General features: G+C 55.6%; 2 protein-coding genes and 1 long non-coding RNA gene across 5 annotated transcripts in view; all 3 read right to left on the bottom strand.

Moving 5' to 3' along the window:
- Positions 1-545, bottom strand: part of NUP93 (nucleoporin 93) — a 77,502-nt gene extending 76,957 nt beyond the window's left edge. The window contains exon 1 of one of the 3 annotated variants that reach the window (XM_063410833.1): positions 479-545. The gene's annotated coding sequence lies outside the window, so the exon portion shown is untranslated. Of the gene's footprint in view, positions 1-200; positions 437-473 lie in introns of those variants that run through there. The other 2 variants (XM_063410834.1, XM_063410832.1) reach the window with 2 other exon arrangements.
- Positions 546-4,746: 4,201 nt separating this feature from the next.
- Positions 4,747-5,842, bottom strand: LOC134557476 (metallothionein-2). The gene is made up of 3 exons (XM_063410524.1): positions 5,679-5,842; positions 5,522-5,587; positions 4,747-4,985 (listed from the first exon to the last, which is right to left on the bottom strand). The coding sequence occupies exons 1-3, from the start codon at positions 5,707-5,709 to the stop codon at positions 4,891-4,893; spliced, it is 192 nt and encodes a 63-aa protein (XP_063266594.1). The 5' UTR covers positions 5,710-5,842; the 3' UTR covers positions 4,747-4,890.
- Positions 5,843-9,591: 3,749 nt separating this feature from the next.
- On the bottom strand, positions 9,592-11,016 carry LOC134557471 (uncharacterized). The gene is made up of 3 exons (XR_010082055.1): positions 10,858-11,016; positions 10,456-10,521; positions 9,592-9,865 (listed from the first exon to the last, which is right to left on the bottom strand). It is a non-coding gene; the product is annotated as an uncharacterized LOC134557471 (long non-coding RNA).
- Between the last annotated feature and the right edge of the window lie 8,488 nt (positions 11,017-19,504).

Genomic DNA, 19,504 nt, shown 5'->3' with positions numbered 1-19,504 from the left:
ATGCACAGAACTCAAAACACATCCCAAACCACACACATACACAAACCCGTTCTCCTGAAACCTTCCCAGACAACCAACTTCTGCTTCCTAAAGCATCAGCTCTGCACTTTGGTTAAACACTAAACTCCCCTTCTACAGTTAGGCTTGGCACTGCAGACCAGCACAGACCCTCTCGGAAGAACAGACCCCTTCTCACGCACCCACAGCCGGCCCCGCTGCATTAGCGCGGGTTATTGACAGCAGCAACTTGCGGGGAGCCCCAGGAGGGCCCACGAGGAGGCCTGGAGCGCTCCCAGCCAGCCTCTCGCCGCAGCGGCCTGCACGGGCCAGAGAGGAAGCCATGGGGGCGGGGGTCAGCTGCCGGGGGCTCTGGACACGGGGGGGAGCAGGCAGCGAGCACCGGAGACGGGGAAGAAGCGGGGGAAGCAAGCGGAGGGACGCCGAGCCCCGGCCCGCCCGCGCGGCGCCCTCACCTCACCTGCGCTCCGGGCCGCCCGCCGCGCCCGCCGTGCCCGCGCCGCGCGCGCCCATTGGCTGCCCCTTCGCCCTTCCCCGCCCTCCCATTGGCCGAGCCGCCGCGCGTCCCGGCGCCGCGTGCTTCTATTGGCCCAGCCGCCGCTCTCCGCCGCGTGCCGGTTCCCGCCCCCTCGCGAGAACTTCATTGAGGCGCTCGCAGGGGCGCGCGGACCGATTGTGAGGGGGCGGCTGCCTCCGGAGGCCGCGGGTTCGAGGCTGCGTCCCGCCTCCCCGCCCTGCGAGCGCCGCGCAGCCACGAAATCACCGAAATAAGAGATGTACAGAGAGAAATAACGCGCATGGGGTTGTTCCCCTCTATTCCCCCTCTCTCTTCTTAGTCAGCACTGACTCTTGCTGGCAAATCGTCTGTGAGCTGATTCCTTGGGAGGTAAAATGAGGATAAGGAATTCATCCTGATTTTGCCTCCTATGGCCAAATACACCAGCAAACAAACCCACAGCCAGCAGGTACTCTCACCATCACGATGGTGTCCTGAGGGTGTATAGGGGTCTGCTGTGTTTGGTCCCCTCTTGGGCACACACACAATAGCCCTAAAACAGATATTGCTAACAACACGGGATTTGTTGGGCAAAATACGAGAACTGTAAAAGGTGTGCCTGAGACATGATGTCTGAGCCTCGCTACTGTTCCAAAACCTCATCCATAAAACCTTCAAAGCTAAACAGATTTCCCCATTAATACAGCCTCTAACTGCAAATTTTCCCATGTAAAAAACAGTTCTTAGGCCAGAGGCAGCACCGGCTGTAGTTGCTCGTCCCAATTGCCAAGTGCGTGCAGGGATCAGGGTACATTCTTGCCCGTGCCTTCAGTCTGAGCAGAGCACTTGTCCCCGGCAGGATGCCCTGGTGGAATGGATGCCTTGGTGGGACCGATGTCCTGGTGTGAGGGGTGTCCTGATGGGATGGGTGCCCTGGTAGGGTGGCCGTGCCACCCCAGCTCTCCCTGAGCCGTTCCAGGCTCCCGGGGCACCTTTCCAGAGTGACGAGGGCCGTGATCCGCCCGGAGACCTGCGCTGGTGCCCTGCGGGGCTGGATGGGGGAACAGCCGTCCTGAGGGGCCGCGACCGGGAAAGAACAGACACAGGCAGGGGCCGAGGGAAGCGGGGACACGCAGGGAGCCGGGGCCGGGCGGGCGGCGGCGCTGCGGGCAGGCAGGTGGCAGCAGATCCCTGTGGAAGGACTCGGCGGCACCGGGAGCAGAGCCGACCGGGAGAGCCGCTCCTGGGGCGTGACCCGGGTCCTCTGCACAGGGGCAGGAGGTGCTGTCCCCTCTCTGTGGGTGCCCGTCCGTCTACAATGGGCGCACAGGGCGCCTGTTCCCTTGCCGGGGATGCGCAGGGTACTGGCCCTTCTACATCAGGTGCCTGTACCCTCCATACTGGGTGCCCATCCCATGGGTATAGGGTGCTTCTTATCTCTGTGCCAGGGGTTTTAGACTGGATATCAGTCAAAATACTTCACCGAAGGGGTTGTCAAGCACTGGAACAGGCTGCCCAGGAAAGTAGTTGAATCACCACCCCTGGAGCGATTTAAAAACATGTAGATGTGTCACTTGGTTTAGGGGTGGGCTTGGCAGTGCTAGAGTAGCAGCTGAACTTGATGGGACCTTAGAGGGATTTTCCAACCTTTTCAATAATTCTATGACTCCGCACTGGGTAATTTCCGCACTGCACTGGGTACGTTTTCCCTCTGCCCTGAGTACACATCCCCTGAGGGCAGGGTGTTATTTCCGCTGTGCACACGTGCCTGTCACCTCTGCACAAGGTGTGTTTACTCTCTGCACTGGGTGCATGTCCCCTCTGCACACTGCGCTTGTCCCCTCGGCACAGGACGATGTCCCCTCTGCACACAGCGCTTGTCCCCTCCGCCCAGAGGTTCCTGTCACGTGTGCGCAGGGTGCTCGTCTCTGCACGCAGTGCATCACTCCCCTGCACATCCTTTCTGCGCAGGGCACTTGTCCCTCCTGCACACGGTGTATGCCAGCGCCACATCCATCATTCCCCTGGGATTCACACATAGCCAGAAAACTGGATGCAGCCCCATGGGCAGCTGCAGGGCTGCTTGTCTGGGAGTGTACCAGGAAGAGGGGTACACTCCCTGGCTCCCCTGGGTGCCCAGAGGGGATGCATGGTCACCCCAAACCACCTCAGCAAACTGAGCTGGGCTTTTCTTCGAGGGGCTGGATAAAGCACATCAGCCTCTTGGATCAAGCAAAGGCTCCCCTAACCCTTCCACTACATAGAGCTGTCCACAGGCTGAGGGCACTTCCTGCTTCATCAAAAAAATACCTTTTTTTTTTTTTTTTTTTAGAAAATACTCCTGAGGGGACCAGTAAGCCCACCTCACTGAGAGCAGCTACAGGCAAGGGCAGACACTCAGTACATGCCTGACCAGCTCCTCACATGGGTGCCTGCACCCACTCCGCTGGTCCTGTGGCTTTCCTCACCCCAAACCCCTCCCGGGCAGGCTGGAAAGGGCACCAAGGCTGAGGGTCTCTGCCAGACGGGCGTGCAGACAGGGCAGGCTGGCACTGGCACGGTGCAGAAGCGTGTGCCCACGTCCCACCCGGACACGCTGCTGGGAACGGGGAGTGGTGGATGCCTGGGGCGCTTCCTGTGAGGGGAAACCCCATCCGCGCCCGGCTTTGTGTCTGGTGCAGGATGCGGGCGCCTGGCCCGGGGGGCTCAGTCTGCAGCCCCTCTGCTGCAGTGGCCGGGGTCACAGCCCTCTTTCATATGGCTCCAGCAGCAGACCCATGCCAATCTTCTTCTCCAGCAAAGCATCTTCCCATGGGATTGGTTTTTATATGCATTTAGGGCAGGGCAGACCCTTAAAACCCATTTCAAGCACTACATGTCTGTTGCAACAAGCAGTGCTGGGAGGCTGCTTAGGCAAAGACAAATTGCCTGATGCAATAAAGCAACACATTTAAAAGGCAAATTGGTGCTGAGCTAAGTGTTGCTTTTCTCACTGACAAAGTTGGGTGCTGAGCAGTCTGGGCACCCCCTGCAGAGTCACGTGCTGAAGTTGGGCAGGCTTTGGGGAAAGGATGAGCCTATATCATCCTGGATGCCTGAAACATCCCTGGGAACTGGTATTGTCATGCTCCCACTGTGCAGACACCTCATCTTGTGCCACCCAGCCTAGCAGAAAGGACTACGTGGGTACCCAAGTGACCAATTTTGCTGGTTTTTAAATTTATCTTGTCCCTGCTGCCTTGTCATCAAGAGCTGCGGGAGATTCTCCTGCCAGGCAGAGCTGTCCCATTGCCCAAAGAGACACAAAACTGGTGAGGGCAGCACTGCTGGGACCTTACATCTGTGGTGGGGCACACCCAGGAGACATGCATGGGCAAGCAGGTGCCTAAAAAGTGACTCTTTCACTTGGCAGAGACTTCTGGAAGCAAAACACATCCCATTCATCTTCCCATTGCCCTCCCTCCCCCATCTCAGCAGCCACCCCAAATCCAGGCAGCCAAGCACAGCATTCATGGCTATGGTTGTGTGCTCTCATGCATCTGGAGGTCACTTTGCAGCTTTAACCAAAGTGCTTCCGAAAAATGAGCTGGAAAAAAGTACTTGGAGGTTTTGCCCACATCAGGAGCCAGGCACTGTAGCTGCAGGTATTTGGCATGGGGTGGCTGCAGGGAAAGTGTTCCTTTGGAGATGGACCTGCTCTGCAATGGATTAGGGTTTGCAAAGCCTGAGCTCTTGAGAAAGGGAGATTTGTCCCCATTAGAATTTGTCCAAGTGCTCTCCAGCAGCAGCTCAAGGCAGGGCATCCTGCCAGGATATATCACCCTCCCACTTACCAGACTTGCTCCCACAAGATCTTTCACCCAAAGGAAGCCCCGAGCGTGGTGCACAGGCACCTGCCATGAAGCCAAAGAAAGGCTGGAGGAGTAGAGCCCCTCCTTCCATTGCTTGCCCATACTTCTGGGTATGTCACCTGTCCTCCTTGGGAGACCAGCACCTTAAAGATGCCCAGAGCAACCCCACATGTAGGATGAGGTACATCCTGTGCCCTGTGAAGCTGCTTTTCTCTCTCAAGGAGGTGCAGAGCCCACTTAGGGAAGGACATGGGGGGGGGGTGTGACGAGCCCTCTCCCACCCCGCAATGACGATTCCCACACAGGTATCCCAAGTGGCAAAAAATGCTCAGTCCCCAGCACCTCAGCAGCACTCCACACAAACCAGACAAACCTCGTACCTCCAGACAAACTCCTTTATTTCCATCCAGTTTCACCACTGGTACAGAAAATACAAAACATGAATAACAAAAAAATAGGCTTTTCTGTGCCCCCCACCCCCCATCACCGAAGCGTGCCGACTATTTACAGGCAGAGACGAGTGGCTCAGTGGCAGCAGCTGCACTTGCTGCTGGTCGGCTCCTTGCACACGCAGCCCTTGGCGCAGTTGCTGCAGCTCGCGGGGCAGCAGGAGCAGCAGCCTGCGGGGGGCACAAGAGTTAGGAGGTAGGTGGAAGGGACTGGGGTTCTGTGAGACAGAGGGACCCGAGGGAGAGGGGAAACAGCGCCTCTGCATGAGCAGGGCTGATAATCCCAATGGGTTGGGAGATCTCCATGAGTGTCCTACGGGGCAGAAACGGACACAGCTCCCCAGAGGGGAAGGCGCGTGTGTGTCTCAGTGGGTCAGGAGAAGAGAGAAGGATCCCATGAGGGTCCTACAGGGCAAGAGAGGGAGTGGTGGGGTCTCCATATGGAGTCAGACACGGCAAGAGGGGCTGTCTACAGGGCATGAATTGGGAGGTCCCCATTGGGTCCTACATAGTAAGAAAGAGTTCCCTTGTGGGATGGAGTCCCACAGGGCAAGGAGGGATTCCACTATGGAGCAGCAACGTGCCCAGGGAGTCCCACAGTAGAAGTTTCCAACGGAGCAGAGAGGTGCCCACGGATGTCCCACAGGGCAGTGGCAGCTCCCTCCAAAGACAAGGCCGGGTCCCCCCTCCCTGAGCCCCCCACTCACTCTTGCGGCAGCTCTGGCAGCGGCAGTTCTTGCACTTGCAGGACCCGGCGCAGGAGCAGGAGTCACCTGGGGAGCGAGGGAAGGAGAGCGGGATCAGCCAGGAGTCAGGCAGCCGCGAGTTAGGCGGGAGTCAGCCGGGACAGGACGGGGCACTTACCGGCGGCACACGTGCAGTCCTGGGGGTCCATGGCTCGGCTCGGCTCGGCTTAGCTCACTCTAGCTTGGAGAGGTTCGGCTCCGTCCAGTGGGGCTGGCAGCGGTGCCGACCAACGCCGGCCGCCCGCTATTTATGGGGCAGGACGCGGGGCGGTGCTGGCGCTGCGCACGGTGCAGCGGGGCCGTCGGCACCGGGCCGTGCTCACCGGGGGCGGTGCCGTGTGCCGTGCCGTGCCGTGCCGTGCTGTGTTCTCCCCGGGGCCGTGCTCACTCGGGGGCCGTGCTCACTCGGGGGCCGTGCTCACCGGGGGCGGTGCCGTGCCGTGCTCACCCCGGGGCCGTGCTCACCCTGGGGCCGTGCTCACCCTCGGGCCGTGCTCACCCCGGGGCCGTGCTCACCCTCGGGCCGTGCTCACCGGGGGCGGTGCCGTCCCGTGCCGTCCCGTTCTGACTCTCGGACCGTGCTCACCCCGGGGCCGTGCCCACCCCGGGGCCGTGCTGTGCTCGCCGGGGGCCGTGCCCTACCCCGGGGCCGTGCTCACCGCGGGCGGTGCCGTGCCGTGTTCACTCACGGGCCGTGCCCACCCCGTGGCCGTGCCGTGCTTACCCGGGTCACGGACTTGCCCTCCCAGCCCCGCTCCCAGCCCGCTGCGGGGAGGCCGGGGTGTCCCACCCGCACCCTGCTCCCCGGCAGGGTGCTGCACTCCGGGCCACCGAGACCCCGGAATGCGCGGGGTGTGGGGGTAACAGCAGTGGCGTGGCACTGCCACCAGGTCCTGCAGGTCCAGCCCCGTGATGCTGCCCCATGTGTCCAGCACTATGGTACAACGGTGCCCCCCACCTCAGGGTGGCTGCCCCTGGGGATGAGACTGTTTCAGTATGCCACTGGAGAGTGGGATGGCCCCGGGCAGCCCCCGTGGGGCTGGAGTGTTCAGATGGCCTCCCAGGAGGGGTAAATCACAGAACACCCTGAGTTGGAAGAGACCCACAAGGATCATCGAGTCCAACTCTTGAACCTGCACAGGACAACAAAAAGCACACCATGTGCCTGAGAGTGTTGTCCAGAAACTTCCTAAACTCTGTCAGGCTTAGTGCAGTGATCACTTCCCTGAGGAGTCTGTTCCAGGGCCTGACTACCTTCTGGGTAAAGAACATTTTCCTAATACCCAGTCTAAACCTCCCTTGACAGAGTTTAATGCAGTTCCCCTGGCTGAGCATGGGGATGCAGTGTGGTAGCTTGGCATTGACAGCAGGGAGCTGCTGGGAATAACTTTCTCATCCCTGTGAGTTTTTCACCTTGTCACAGGGTTTATGTGCCAACTGGCTTCCACCACCTCGCACGTGCCCGTGGCCAGTTCAACATCCAGCACGGAAAACAGTGGCTGGGCCAGGGCCAGGCTGTCCCCGTGCCTGCACCCCCTGCTCTTGGTGGTGTCGCAGATGGGGCAAGCCTGGGTTCAGAACCGGTGCTGTAGAGGGGGTCCATCCCTGTGGAACCTGGGCCAGCGGTTCCAGGACCAGGAGAGGCTCAGTGACCCGGGGTGGTTGTGCCAGGGAACGGCTCGTGCTTGTTTGCAAAAAGCACAGAGCTGTTTTTTTCCTGGCAGTGTTTGCCAGCAGCAGTGAGGCCAAGCCAGCAGGCGTTGCACACGCCACTGGCCGAGCGGGAAGGAGGAGAGCTGGAATAACCGAGCACGTGTGGTGTCACTGCACACAAACACGGGTTGTGAAATAACCTCCCTCCTGGACACCCCCAGCACAGTGCTTCGGGAATGGGCTGTGCCCGCGGCCCCCCCACCTCCAGCGGGGCGGGTCCTGCTGCACCAGTGGTCGAGGAAAAGAGCCCCGACCACCCAAAATGGGATGGTGCATCCCTGCAGGGGGCCATCCCAAAAGTGGGATGAGTGTGCAGGGCCAAAGCTGCAGGGAAAGCAGGGGAATTCCCAGATTGCTAGGAATCCTGCATGTCATACATGGAGGGGCTGTGCTGAGTCTTGGGACACATTGTCCTGGCCCATGTCCCTGTGAGCAGGAAAAGGCAGCACAGCAACCCCGCAGAACTGTATGTGAAGCTGTGGTGGGAAAAGAGCCTGGAAAATGCCTGATTTCCCAATCTGAGCATTTCCACTAAATAGCGAGGTCATGCCACAAGCAGAAGAGGGAGGAATGAATGAGTATCCCCTGAGCCACGGGCTTGCTGAGAGGCTGTGCCAGACATCAGTGGGGAGAGGAGAGCTTGGAGGGATCTCCTGTATTACTGCTGGTATTCCAATTTCCGAGGGCATGGAGTAGTTAAACCGAAGTCTGTTCCCATGTAAGAGGAGTGCCAGGTCCAACTCTGACTTTATAACAGTCATAAAGTGAGCAGCACAGCTGCAGCTGCCCAGCATGGATCTCAGAGTTTGGATTCTGGAATCTCTGTTTGCCTGCCTCGCCACCCTCCCCTCACTTTCCCTTAAGGCAGGGGACAGCATCTGACATCTGCTCTCCATCATACAGCCATGGGACACAGGGATGGGCACAGCACAGAGCCATGAGTGCAGGTGCTGTGCAAACCCACAGGGGCCAGCAAAGCCAGATCAGTTTTGTGAGCTTTGCTGGTTAAACTAGATGTTTGATGATAAATCCCATTAGCAACCTCTTCTTCACTCTTGTAAGATCACCAGTGATGTTTTTGTATGGTTGGTGCTTACATCTCTTTGTGCTGAAAGGAATAAAGATAACCCTGCTCTTTGCAGAGCTGAGTTTAGTGTGATTGATTGCTCCATGCCTCCCATGTGCCTGCCCTGCCTAAACTCAGCTGACATAGGGGTGGCCTTTGCATCCTTCAGAAGTGTGGGGTGACGGTGACATCTCAGGAGATACCCTGAGGGAGGAGCCCTCCTGGAGAGGGGGTATCCCCTAGGGATTGACACCATGAGCAGATTGTGGGCAGGGGTACTGTGCTGTAGGCTGTGCCAAATCCCTGGCTGAGTCCTGGCAGTGGTGTCTGGGTGGGTCAGGAAAGGTTTTTAACCTTAAAAGTGGCCATGAACAGCTGCATTTGAGGAGTGCAGGACAGGCAGAACCTGTCATGTTCCTGGGAAGCAGCAGGGTGGCACATGGCACCTGGAGTGCAGCATTCTGGCAGCAGCATGACTGTGCTTGGGCAGAATGAGCATCACACCCTACCATGGGCATCGTGGGCATCCCATCCCATTGTGGGCTTTGCACCCTGGTGTAGGCATCCCATCCCATCGCGGGCATTCTGCCCCATCGCAGGCATTGGCCCCCAGTCACATCCCATCCTTGGGATCCTGGTATGGGCATTGCAAACCACAGTGGGCATCACACTCTGGTTTGGGCATCATGCCCATCACAGGCACTGAACCCTATTGCAGGCAGTGCACTCTGTTGTGGGGATCACACCCCACTGTGTGCACTGCACCCCATGGTGAGGAACCAGGTCACCTGAGGCTCCCCAGGAGCACCCTGCCAGGCTGGCAGAGGTGGCAGGGGGCTAAGCAATGTGGTTCTTCCAGCCAGTTCAACTCAACTGCCAGGAGGAAAACTAAACCTGTTTCTCTGCCACCCCAGCTGCCATGGAAACATTCCCCCTGGAAATGGGCAGGGCTGGGGTGGTTATTACAGTGAAAGCTTGTAATAACGAGCTGCTCATTAGCCCCGAGGATCTCTGGTGGAGGAGACAGCATGGGATTTGCCCCTGGGTAACAAGAAGGTGTGTGGGGGGAAACATCCCTTGTTGTGTAGGGAAAGTGTTAAAACAAGAGTCAGAACTACTGATAGGGAGAGCAGAGCCAAGATTAGAAGACAGGAGCAAAAACAAGACACAGGCACTTTGCCATGACCTCCCACACACGCTGTCCTCCCGCTCCCCAGGGAAACTGCTGCATCCAACACAAGTGCCAAGTTCCTTATGGACCTTTATATACATATCACTTTATTTAGGTAGCTTATTATAACATGTCAAAGTGACAAACACTAAAGAAATCTGAACACATATATAAAAAAAGACAACCAACATACACAATAAGGTTATTCTTCTTTGCCCCCCCCGATGTGCTTCACCCCCAGATGTGCAGCCAGGGGTCCCCTATTTGCAGCAGCTGCACTTGGCGGAGGGAGGCCCCTTGCAGACACAGCCCTGTGCACACTTGGCACATCCAGCTGGGCAGCAAGAGCAGCAGCCTGTGGGAGAGAAAAAAAAACAATTAAGGTCATTTTCAGGAAGTCTTGGGCTGGGGCTTAGGGGGTCTCAGCCTCAGCCTCTCCTTTGGAGACCTCCCATGTATTCATGTTGTTCCCTTTTAGCAGCATCCCCATTCTTGGCAGTGTCTTCCAGGGTGTTTATGCAGCCATGGCTGGCACTGGAGAGGCAGGGTAGAGTGTGGAACTCCCAGGGGTTCACAGGATTCCCTCAGTCCCTCTCCTTGCAAACCCTCATGGCACACAGCTGTGCTGTGGGTGACAGCATGAGGAGCAGCCAAAAGAAATCCCAGTGCTGGTTTCCTCCCGAGCATCCCCTTGTGCTGAGCCTGAGGGGCTACCAAGGGGAATGCTCAGGTTTAGGTGGTACTGAGTGACTTGTATTGCCTGGAGAGGGGGTGGGATTCACACTGTGCTCCTTTGGGGGGAAAAAAACATATGTGAGGAATAAACTCACCACTGGCAATGCTAAAACTGATTTGATTCAGTGCATACATGGATGTGTAGTGAAAACCCCCCGAGTGTTTCTGCCCCCTCCCTTACCCCCCGAGGGGCTCACGGATCCCTCTTACCTTTTTTGCAAGATGTGCATTTGCAGTTTTTGCATTTGCAGTTGTCCCCACAGGTGCAGGTGCCACCTAAAACATGGAGAAAAGCAGAAAAAGAGGTTGAGAAGAGGTGGTGGGAGGGGATACCAACAACCCAGAGATCCGCAGGGAACAGCACCGCCTCCCCTCCGAGCATCCACTGCTGCTTCAGCCTCGGTCAGAGCGGGTCACGGCATTCCCAGCCGCTGCCCAGTGAGATACTCCCAGGGGACACCGCAGTGCTGGGAGAGGACTTCAGCCGCTGGCCCAGCCCGTACGAGGGAGAACACCGAGAACGGCGGATGAGGCCGGCGGGCGGGAGTGTCGGTGTTCCCGCTGGGAGCTGCGCCTCCCGCTGCCCCGGGAGGGAAGGAAACGCCGCCTTACCTGTGGCACAAGGGCAATCCTGAGAGTCCATGTCTGGCTGGGCCGAGTTCCTGCTGTCGGACGCGTTGGGCGACGGGTGGAAGCTTTGGCAGGACTCGCAGCCGCCTCCTATTTATCCTTGGCCAGGCGAGAGCGAGTGCAAAACCTCCGCCCCTGCAGCCTGCGCACGGCTCGGCCCGGCGCTGCCCCGGGCGCTGCTGATTCACTGCCGGGCGGCGCAGCGTGACCCGGGGCTGCCGCAGCCCCCGCGCCCCTCCCGGGTCACCACCCCTCTCTGCTGAGGTGCTGGGAGGGCTGCAGAGAACGGCCAGACCTCAGCACACAGATGACACCTGTCTCAGGAGTGTTGCTGCACTCGGACGAGGCTGGGGGCTGAGGGGGCGCACCCAGGGAACCCCCACAGTCCAGCGATTGATTGATTGATTGATGCCAAAATCAATCTGTCAATCTGACTTGGGGGATATATTAATCCAGAAAGTGCCACGACTGTTGGGAAATCTCAGTCCCCTCCTCTCAAAGCTGGTGCAGTGGGGTGATGGGGAACTGGCACTGTGAGGTTACAGGGATTCAGTCCCTGCTTGAGACCCTGTCCTCTGGTTCCTACACCCTCCCCCCAAGCAGGAGCAGCAACAAGCTGGACTGGCCTGGCCAGAGCCTGCCATGCCCTCCCAGTGCCCCAGGACAGTGGCACCCACGTCCCCTTGGCGCCGTGCATGGCACCTCAGGGCCTTGTCTCCTTCCTGGCTGTGGTGCTCCGTCCCACTCTTCTGAATTAATTTCTGAGTGCCATTACTGGGTGTGCAGGGGAGGAGGGTGGCAGGTGAGCTCCATCACCCTGGTCAACCCCTCCAGGGGTTTTACCCACTCACTCAAAAGCACAATGAGAGTTTGGGGTGGAGGGCACAAAAAAAAAAAAAAAAAAAAAAAAAGCTTGCTGAGATTTTTGGTGTGCAGACAGTCTACTTCATGTACAGGAGGCATTGTCAGTCATGGAGCATCCTTCCTCCTCATTCCTGTGTTTCTGTGAGCTCCTTGGTGACAGTGATACCCCATCCCAGCTGCCCCCTGCTCTGAGACTCCTTTGCCTTGGGGCTTTATCCCAGCTGGGCTTTTGCCTCAGGTACCTGGATGAGGCAGTTTGTCAACGTTAATCTAGCCCAAACAGCAGCCCAGGGAGTATTTTTACCTCTCAGTTGTCTGGGCTTGTTGGGAACTTGTTGGGTGACCTGATGGGGAGCATTGCCAGCACCCCAACTAAGTGTCTCATCCAGCCTCTCCAGGCCACTGTGGGAAATCAGTATGGAAAAGCCTAAGAAAGGCAGAGCCAATGGGCCCCTTCCTCAACTCCTGTACCCTGGAGTAGCTTGTTGGTGCCCTGACATGCCAGCCCTGCTGTCGTGTGAATGTCACACCACTGCTGATGCACTGGGGCGTGATGGCAGGGGACGGTGCCAGGGACAGGTGCGTGCCAAGAGTGTTATTGCTCCTGTGGGAGCAGGGAAACACAAAGACGGGAAACACACGTGCAAATGGTCACCTGCCACCCTGGCTACGGCCTGCTGTGCTGCGTTGGTGTCATGACATGAGGGCAACATCTCCCTGGGATCTTGTATTTGCTCTGCTCCTTGGCTGAAATAATCAGCCAAGCACTCCTATGGTGCAGTAATATGTCGCGGGAAATGCTTCGTGCCATGTTGTGATGGATTAATGGGGAACAGATTAATGGGGAACAGCAGTATCACTGTTGCATCTGTTGTGTCTTCCCCCACTCCCTGGCACCCTTGGCCACCCAGGCAAAATTGGCCCTGTCCCCAGCTGGTGGTAGCCCTGGGATACAGGGACAGGTGGCTTCTCCAAAGTGGTCCCTCTCCTCTAGCCTAGGGGTAGGAAGGTGAAGCCCACACAAAGGGAAGAGAACAATCTCTGCCATGAAAAGACAGCAGGAAAGCTCTCCAGCATCTGTTTTCAGACCCCAGCCCTTTTTACCTTCTTTCCTCTGTGTCTGCACAAAGGAAAAAAGCATCTTCCAGGTGATGTAGGACTGGGAGTCAGGACTCTGGCAGCTCCTACATTGCTCCTGGTCTATTCCGTAATTGATTTGGGATACGTTCTATAATTAATTTGTGATTAGACTGGAATAGTGGGTTGTCAGGCAGACACATACCAATCAGACCACCTCCAGAAACAACCTGTGATTGGGGTGACAGTGATGAGCTGGGGGCACTTTCTTGCTGTTTAAATACCCCCAGTGTGACAAGATCTTGCCAGCCTCAGTTTCCCTTCTGGCCCCTGCCCTCCATTTGCCTGGGAGTTCTCCATCATTTAAATGGGCCTGATTCTGCTCCTCAGAGCCGAGCAAAACAGGCAGGATCCCTGCACAGAATTTATTCACCAGCCCTTGCCATACCAGAGTTGTAACCCTTGGCTCTCATGTCCCCTGCGTGGGATTCCTGGCTCTGTCCCCAGGCATATCCGTGGCAATTACCCCTGAAGACTGCCGGGTGGGTGAGTCAGCATGTGATGCTCCAGTGCTCGAGGCAGAGCTGGAGATGATTTGCACCGGGAGGATGATGATGGCTGAGCATCACCATGGGCATGCCAGGGACAGGGCTCCCTAGGAGGGAGAGAAGGAGGCTGACAGCTTTCAGGACAGTGTGGTGGAGGCACCTGTTCCTGTGACACCTGGGGTGTCTACAGCCAATTGCTGAAAGCCACAGGAGGGTGTCAGGGCTGGTGCCGGTGACTGGCAGTGACTCAAGGCTGGTGCCAGGCAGGGAAGGAGGGAGGCACAGCAGCCAGCTCCCGTGGAGGTGAGCTGGCACAGGCCTGCCCTGGCTCTCTGCTAAAGGACACGTGGCTCCAGTCATCTGTGGGCACAGAGGAGGTGCATAATGGACCAGCATCAGCATCCAGCTGCCCGTGGTGCAGCCACCCAGCACATCGCCTTCTGGGGACCCTGCAGACCACTACAAGTCCCTCTCTCATGGCACGTGTCCCCCAAAGCACTTGCTCTGGGCTCATCATCCCCTCCACAGCAGTGATTGGTTTGGTGACCCCTCCTTCACCCAGATACAACATCCCAGACAACAAAGCACCCTGGCTCAGTGGGTACAGACTGTGGGCAGGGATATAGGGAGCTACAAACCCCATGTGGGCACAGCACTGAGGCCCTGGGGGGCAGTCCCTGGGGGTACCATGCCCCTCACCATTTCCTGTTGCTTGCCAGGCAGGATGCTGATGCAGGGTACCCAGGGTGGCCCTGACACTGCAGCAGCAGCAAGGGCAGCTCAGCTCTGCCTGCTCCAGAGGCCTCTTTGTGTTGAGCAGGAGAGCCACGGCTGGCCAGGACTCAGCTGCCAGAGATACGTGGAACCGAGCCCACCTGGGACCAGTCTTTTAAACCCAAATAGAGAAAATAGAAGATACTTTAGCACCCAGCAAACACCCAGCACAAGCAAGTGCTGAAAGCCAGCAGGAAGCCCTAGGAGTGATTGCTGCTTAGAAAGCAGGCTTGGCCTTGATCCGAATCTCAGGTTATTGTTTGCTGATGATAAACAAGTGCTTGAAACATGGGAAATAGGTGCTGACGTCGTTTTATTTTGCTGGTGCTTGCCAGGCCTTTGGCAGAGGAGGAAGAGGGTGAATCACCCCTTGTCTGCCCTGAGAAGCCATTCCCAACCACTCCCCATGTGCATAGGCAAAGCCTTGGAAACATTTGGCAGTGAAACCGGATCAGTGGGGTGTCCTCAGGCTGTGGAGATTTCTTTCTTTTCCCCAGAAATCTGGGAGCAAAGACTTGTTCTGCTCTCAGTGGCAGACATTAGCTAAACTCATTGTCTGTTCTCCCTCCTTGCATTTTCATGGGAAGCAGCCTGCTTCCCTGGCAGCACCTTGATTGCAGTTTTAGGAAAAGACATCCCAGCTAGTGCTTCTCCAATATGAGCCATCAGCCAAGATGTGGCATGTCCCGTTTTCCTGGGGAAATGCCCTCCTTGGGGACTTGCTGGCCCACATCACATCTGTAACCATAGGAAGGCACCTTCAGCAAGGGCCCGCTGGCAGTGGGAAGGGGACGGGCAGATTTCCATTAAGCAGGAATTGCACGGCCTGCAATCCTGGGACGCTTTCACAAGCCGGCAGCACTCTTTGATGTGGGATCTTTGGGAGGCGCCTTGTGACCCAGCCGGCTGCGCTAGGGCTGGGGCTCCCGAGGCCGGATTATGAGTCGGGCTCAGCTGCCGGCTCATCCTATGGCTCCAGGCAAGGGCTTGGCCCTTACTCCTTATTTTTTATCTGAAACGGAGCTATCAATATTACCTTCCCCTTGAAAAAGCAGTGCGGAGAGGGTGGAGATTTGATAATTAATGATTTTTAGGGAGAAGAGAAAGGAAGAAATGCTGAATCTATGCCATGAACTGGGTCCAGAAGGGTAAACTGACATTGCATAGTTCCCGCCAGTTTTGGGGTGTGCATCCTGAAAGACCCCAGCACAAAGTGGGAGCTTCTGCCTGGCAGGACAGGCTTTTGGGGCCAGGTGATGTGCGTTGGGGCATGTCTGGAAGATGAAAGGGCTGATTCTTCTTTTGATCATGAAATTCTCATAAATGTTAATGGGAATTACTTAGAGGTCTAACGAGGGTTGAATTGCAGCCCCCAAGGGAAGGAAGGGGGTGAGGACCAACCAAGCTTTGGCTGGGAAATAAAAACGCTTGAATTTACCTTGTCCCCCACCTGTGGGAGCAGAAAATCAGTGGGTCAGGGGCTGCCCAGCATCCTTGCATACTTTTCTGGGAAAGGGGTTTGCCAGATGTCCCTTACTTTGCCCAACACTGCTGGCAACTGCATGACGGGCTTTAAGCATCACCATAACTCCAGGCATCATTTTAATTCACCAATCTAATGCTTTCCCAGTGTACAGTTTGGATTTTCTTCTTTTTCTTTGGGGTTTTTTTTCCCCCTTACATCTTTCCTTCCCTTTTGTGTGTTTCAGGTTCCCACAGACTTCAAACTCACCTGCTCCAACTACCCGCCGCCTCCCCTGGCTGAAACGTGACCCAAAGTTTCCAAGTATCGTTACCTTGGGCATATTTAATTATTGTATTCCCCTTTAGTTGCTAATTAGAAGCCAAGAGTAGAGGGGATGAGTAATTCTCTGGGATGTCAAGTACATACTTGCCTGAGCTTGCAAAGAAAACATCAGCCCCCTCAGTATAAAGGTGTGAAATAAAAGAATGTGATATTTTCCTTGATGTCTTTATAGCCTTACTCCTAAGATCCAGAGATCCTTGTTGTCTATCCTGGGAATGATTCATGCAGCTGCTGTGCTGGATCTTGCCTTCCCTGAGAGCAGTATAGCTGTAGAGGAAGGATCTGGCACAACACCTTTTTACATCCACATCCAGATGTGTCTCCCATCCCAGGAATGGGCATGGAATGGAGGGGAAAAATGCTGCTCCAGCTGGGGCAGCAAGCCTGGGATGGTGAAAGAGAAAAGCCCCTGCAGACAGGGTCATTCTTCATTTTAAGGAGTACTCAAGTGTGCAGATGCAATTGCTCATCCCTCCCCAGTCTGTCCAGCCATATAATCCCCCTCCTTGAAGGATTTTTTGACAGCATTTTCCCAGACTCAGTATTTGAGCTCTCCCCAGCATCCCTCTGCCAGGCAGATAAAGGGATAGAGACTTTTTGGTTACATTTGAAGTCTTTCCCAAGAAACAGCTTCTGGGTGTGTGATAATCCTCATACCTGTTGTGCTGTCAGGTCCAGCTTCTCCATGCAACCTACCTAGAAGCCCAGCAACCCATGCCAAGCATGTTTGATTATATTATCTCTCTATCTCTATCTCTATCTCTATCTCTATCTCTATCTCTATCTCTATCTCTATCTCTATCTCTATCTCTATCTCTATCTCTATCTCTATGATATTTTATCATATAATATTTATTATTTTAAATCATAGTGGCTCAAACAATGTTATATTAAATGATTATAGTAATCAATTATGTTAGTAGGAGCTAGAAAAGAGCAAACACTGGTCACAGGGCATTGCCTTGCCAAGCCTGTGCAGAGTAGCCAGGAAGTAGGATGATGATGATCTCCTGCTGGATTTTAAGACCCATGTTCTAGTGAAGAAGCTGAATAATCCCTCAACTACAGTCAAACTAATCCTGGCTGCAAAGCAGCCCCTTTCTGTGCAGCAGTGAAACCCAGGGGGTTAGTGAGGATTTTATGGGATTTCCCCTCTTGTAAAAGTGGCAAAAGGGAAGGACCCATGTCCTGAGCACTGCTCAGGACTCAGGACTGGATGCTGTACCTTTGGATGTAAATAAATTATATTATGTTTTATTATTTTATTTATAAAATAAATACGTTTAATTTAATATTATAGATGATGGGCCTTTCAAACGAAGGAAAATGAGTGCCAAAAGCCACGATTTCAATATTAAGAGTTTCAGAGCTAGCTGATTCAAAGTGGCAGCTGTAATTTAACTGTGTTGCAGACGTGCCAAACCCAATACCGTAATTAGTGATTCAAAATAATATTTACAACTCAAATCATACATATTTAGCAAGAAGTTGAATTTTCCATCTATTTACAATTTTACCAGCTTAAAAAGGTCTCTAAGCTCAATTTTCCCCCCATTTTGGTTGGTTGGGTTTGAAGAGCCTGGTAGAGCAATGCTCAGCACTGCTGAGAGGGGAGCTGGGGATTTTGTCTCCGCCCATGGCACGGGGTTGGAACTGGATGATCTTTAATGTCCTTTCCAAACCAAAACATTCTAGAATTCTGCAGTTTTCCCTGCGAAGACAACAGTGTTTGCTGGCCTAGAGCAACATCCCATTGCGTGCCTGAGTTCACGCCAGGGCTTTGCCTTTGTGCTCTGGTACCCAAACCAGCATGAGGGAGGGGGGACCCACTGCACGGCTGGCACTGACACCCACGCTCACCCCAAACAGAGCCACAGAGGGGGAAAAACACCCTCCTTATTATGCTGCACGTGATTGCTGCCTCGTTATCCTCAAGTATAATGGCACATTGATAGAGGTGCCAGAGAACCTTGGTAAAAACAATTAAAAAAAGAGAAAAAGGAGGTTGTCACATTCAGAATCGCATGATCCCTGCTCAAGGTCTGCTTTTTACAACCCTCCTTCGCATGCGGGGCAGGGACGCTGCTGCCGGCCAGGGCTCAGCCAACGCACAAGGAAATGCCAACTGGGATGTGTCTGCCAGCTCTCCTAGAAATAAATGAATCTGTGCCTCAAACCAGTGGCCTTTGCAGGGAAGGAAGAGCTGTTTTTCTAGTGCATCCTCTTCCAAACCTGCTTCTTGCTGGGATGGAGGTGATAATGTCTCAGTGCAGGTGATAGATTCAGACACTGTCAGAGAATACCATCTATTTACAGCACCCATGAGGGTTGTCATGTTAAAATATTTCTTAAACCTAAAATAATTTAGGAACTTCTAAAATTACCTTAAGCCAGGGTTTCCCTATCCAGCCTGTGTCTGGGCAGGGAGTGGGCACTGCAGGGAGACCCATGAGGATCTGTATACCAAAATCCACATCAGGATGGGGACCAGCATCAGTGTTTACCCTGTGGCTCTGTGAGGGATTTCCCTCTGTTCTCATCTCCAGCCTTCTCCTAGTGCCCCAATGGCTGGGTTCTGTAGGATCCAGAGTTTAATCCCACAAAGCAGCACTAACGATGTTCTGAGGCTGTGCTTTTTGGGACATTGTAGCTCTGGGTTGGGTTTTGCTGGCTTGGAGATCTCTCAGTTGGAGATGCATTTGGCAAGGTGTGAGTAAAGGTGTGTGTGGCAGCTGGCAGGCAGCAAAGGGTGAGGCGAGGGCGCTGGGGACAGAGAGGGGACAGCCCTTGGCCCAGCTGGGTGCTGACCATGCTGAGAAGCTGGGACTGAGATGGCAATGTGGGTGCCCAGGGGGGAAATTGCCTCTATCCTCCTGTCATCAGTTGCCCCCCAGTATCTCCGTTTGCTCCCCTTATTCTCCTGACCTCTACAAATGCCTCCCCTAGTTCCACATCTCCAACTGCCCCTCATCCTACCCTAAATGCCCCCTGCCTCCCAAGCTGCCTCTCAGCTCTTCTGACCTCTGCATTTGTCCTCCTGGCCCCCTAATCCCACACCCCAGCTCTTCCAGATGCACCCTAGATCTCCAGTTGCACCCCCCAGCTCCCCCTATCTCTGTGAGCGCCCCCCGGCTCCTCCAGTCCTACCCTTCAGTTGATCCCCAGCTGCCCTGACCTTTGCAGCTGCCCCCCAGTCCTACCCCATCTCTCCCAGCTGCCTCCCCCTGTACTTCACCAACTGCTCCCTCAGTCGCACTGCCCTGCTCGCAGTCCCAGTGCCCTGCTCGCAGTCCCAGTGCCCTGCTCCCCGGTCCCATCTCCCCCGCTGTCCCCGGTCCCAGTGCCCTGCTCCCCGGTCCCATCTCCCCCACTGTCCCCGGTCCATCTCCCCCATTGTCCCCGGTCCATCGCCCCCACTGTCCCCGGTCCATCTCCCCCACTGTCCCCGGTCCATCTCCCCCATTGTCCCCGGTCCATCTCCCCCACTGTCCCCGGTCCATCGCCCCCACTGTCCCCGGTCCATCGCCCCCACTGTCCCCGGTCCATCTCCCCCACTGTC

The sequence above is a fragment of the Prinia subflava genome, chromosome 13 (assembly GCF_021018805.1).
Source record: "Prinia subflava isolate CZ2003 ecotype Zambia chromosome 13, Cam_Psub_1.2, whole genome shotgun sequence".
NCBI lineage: Eukaryota > Metazoa > Chordata > Aves > Passeriformes > Cisticolidae > Prinia > Prinia subflava.
The sequence above is the reverse complement of the archived record's forward strand: the minus strand, read 5'-3'. Positions and strand labels throughout refer to the sequence as shown.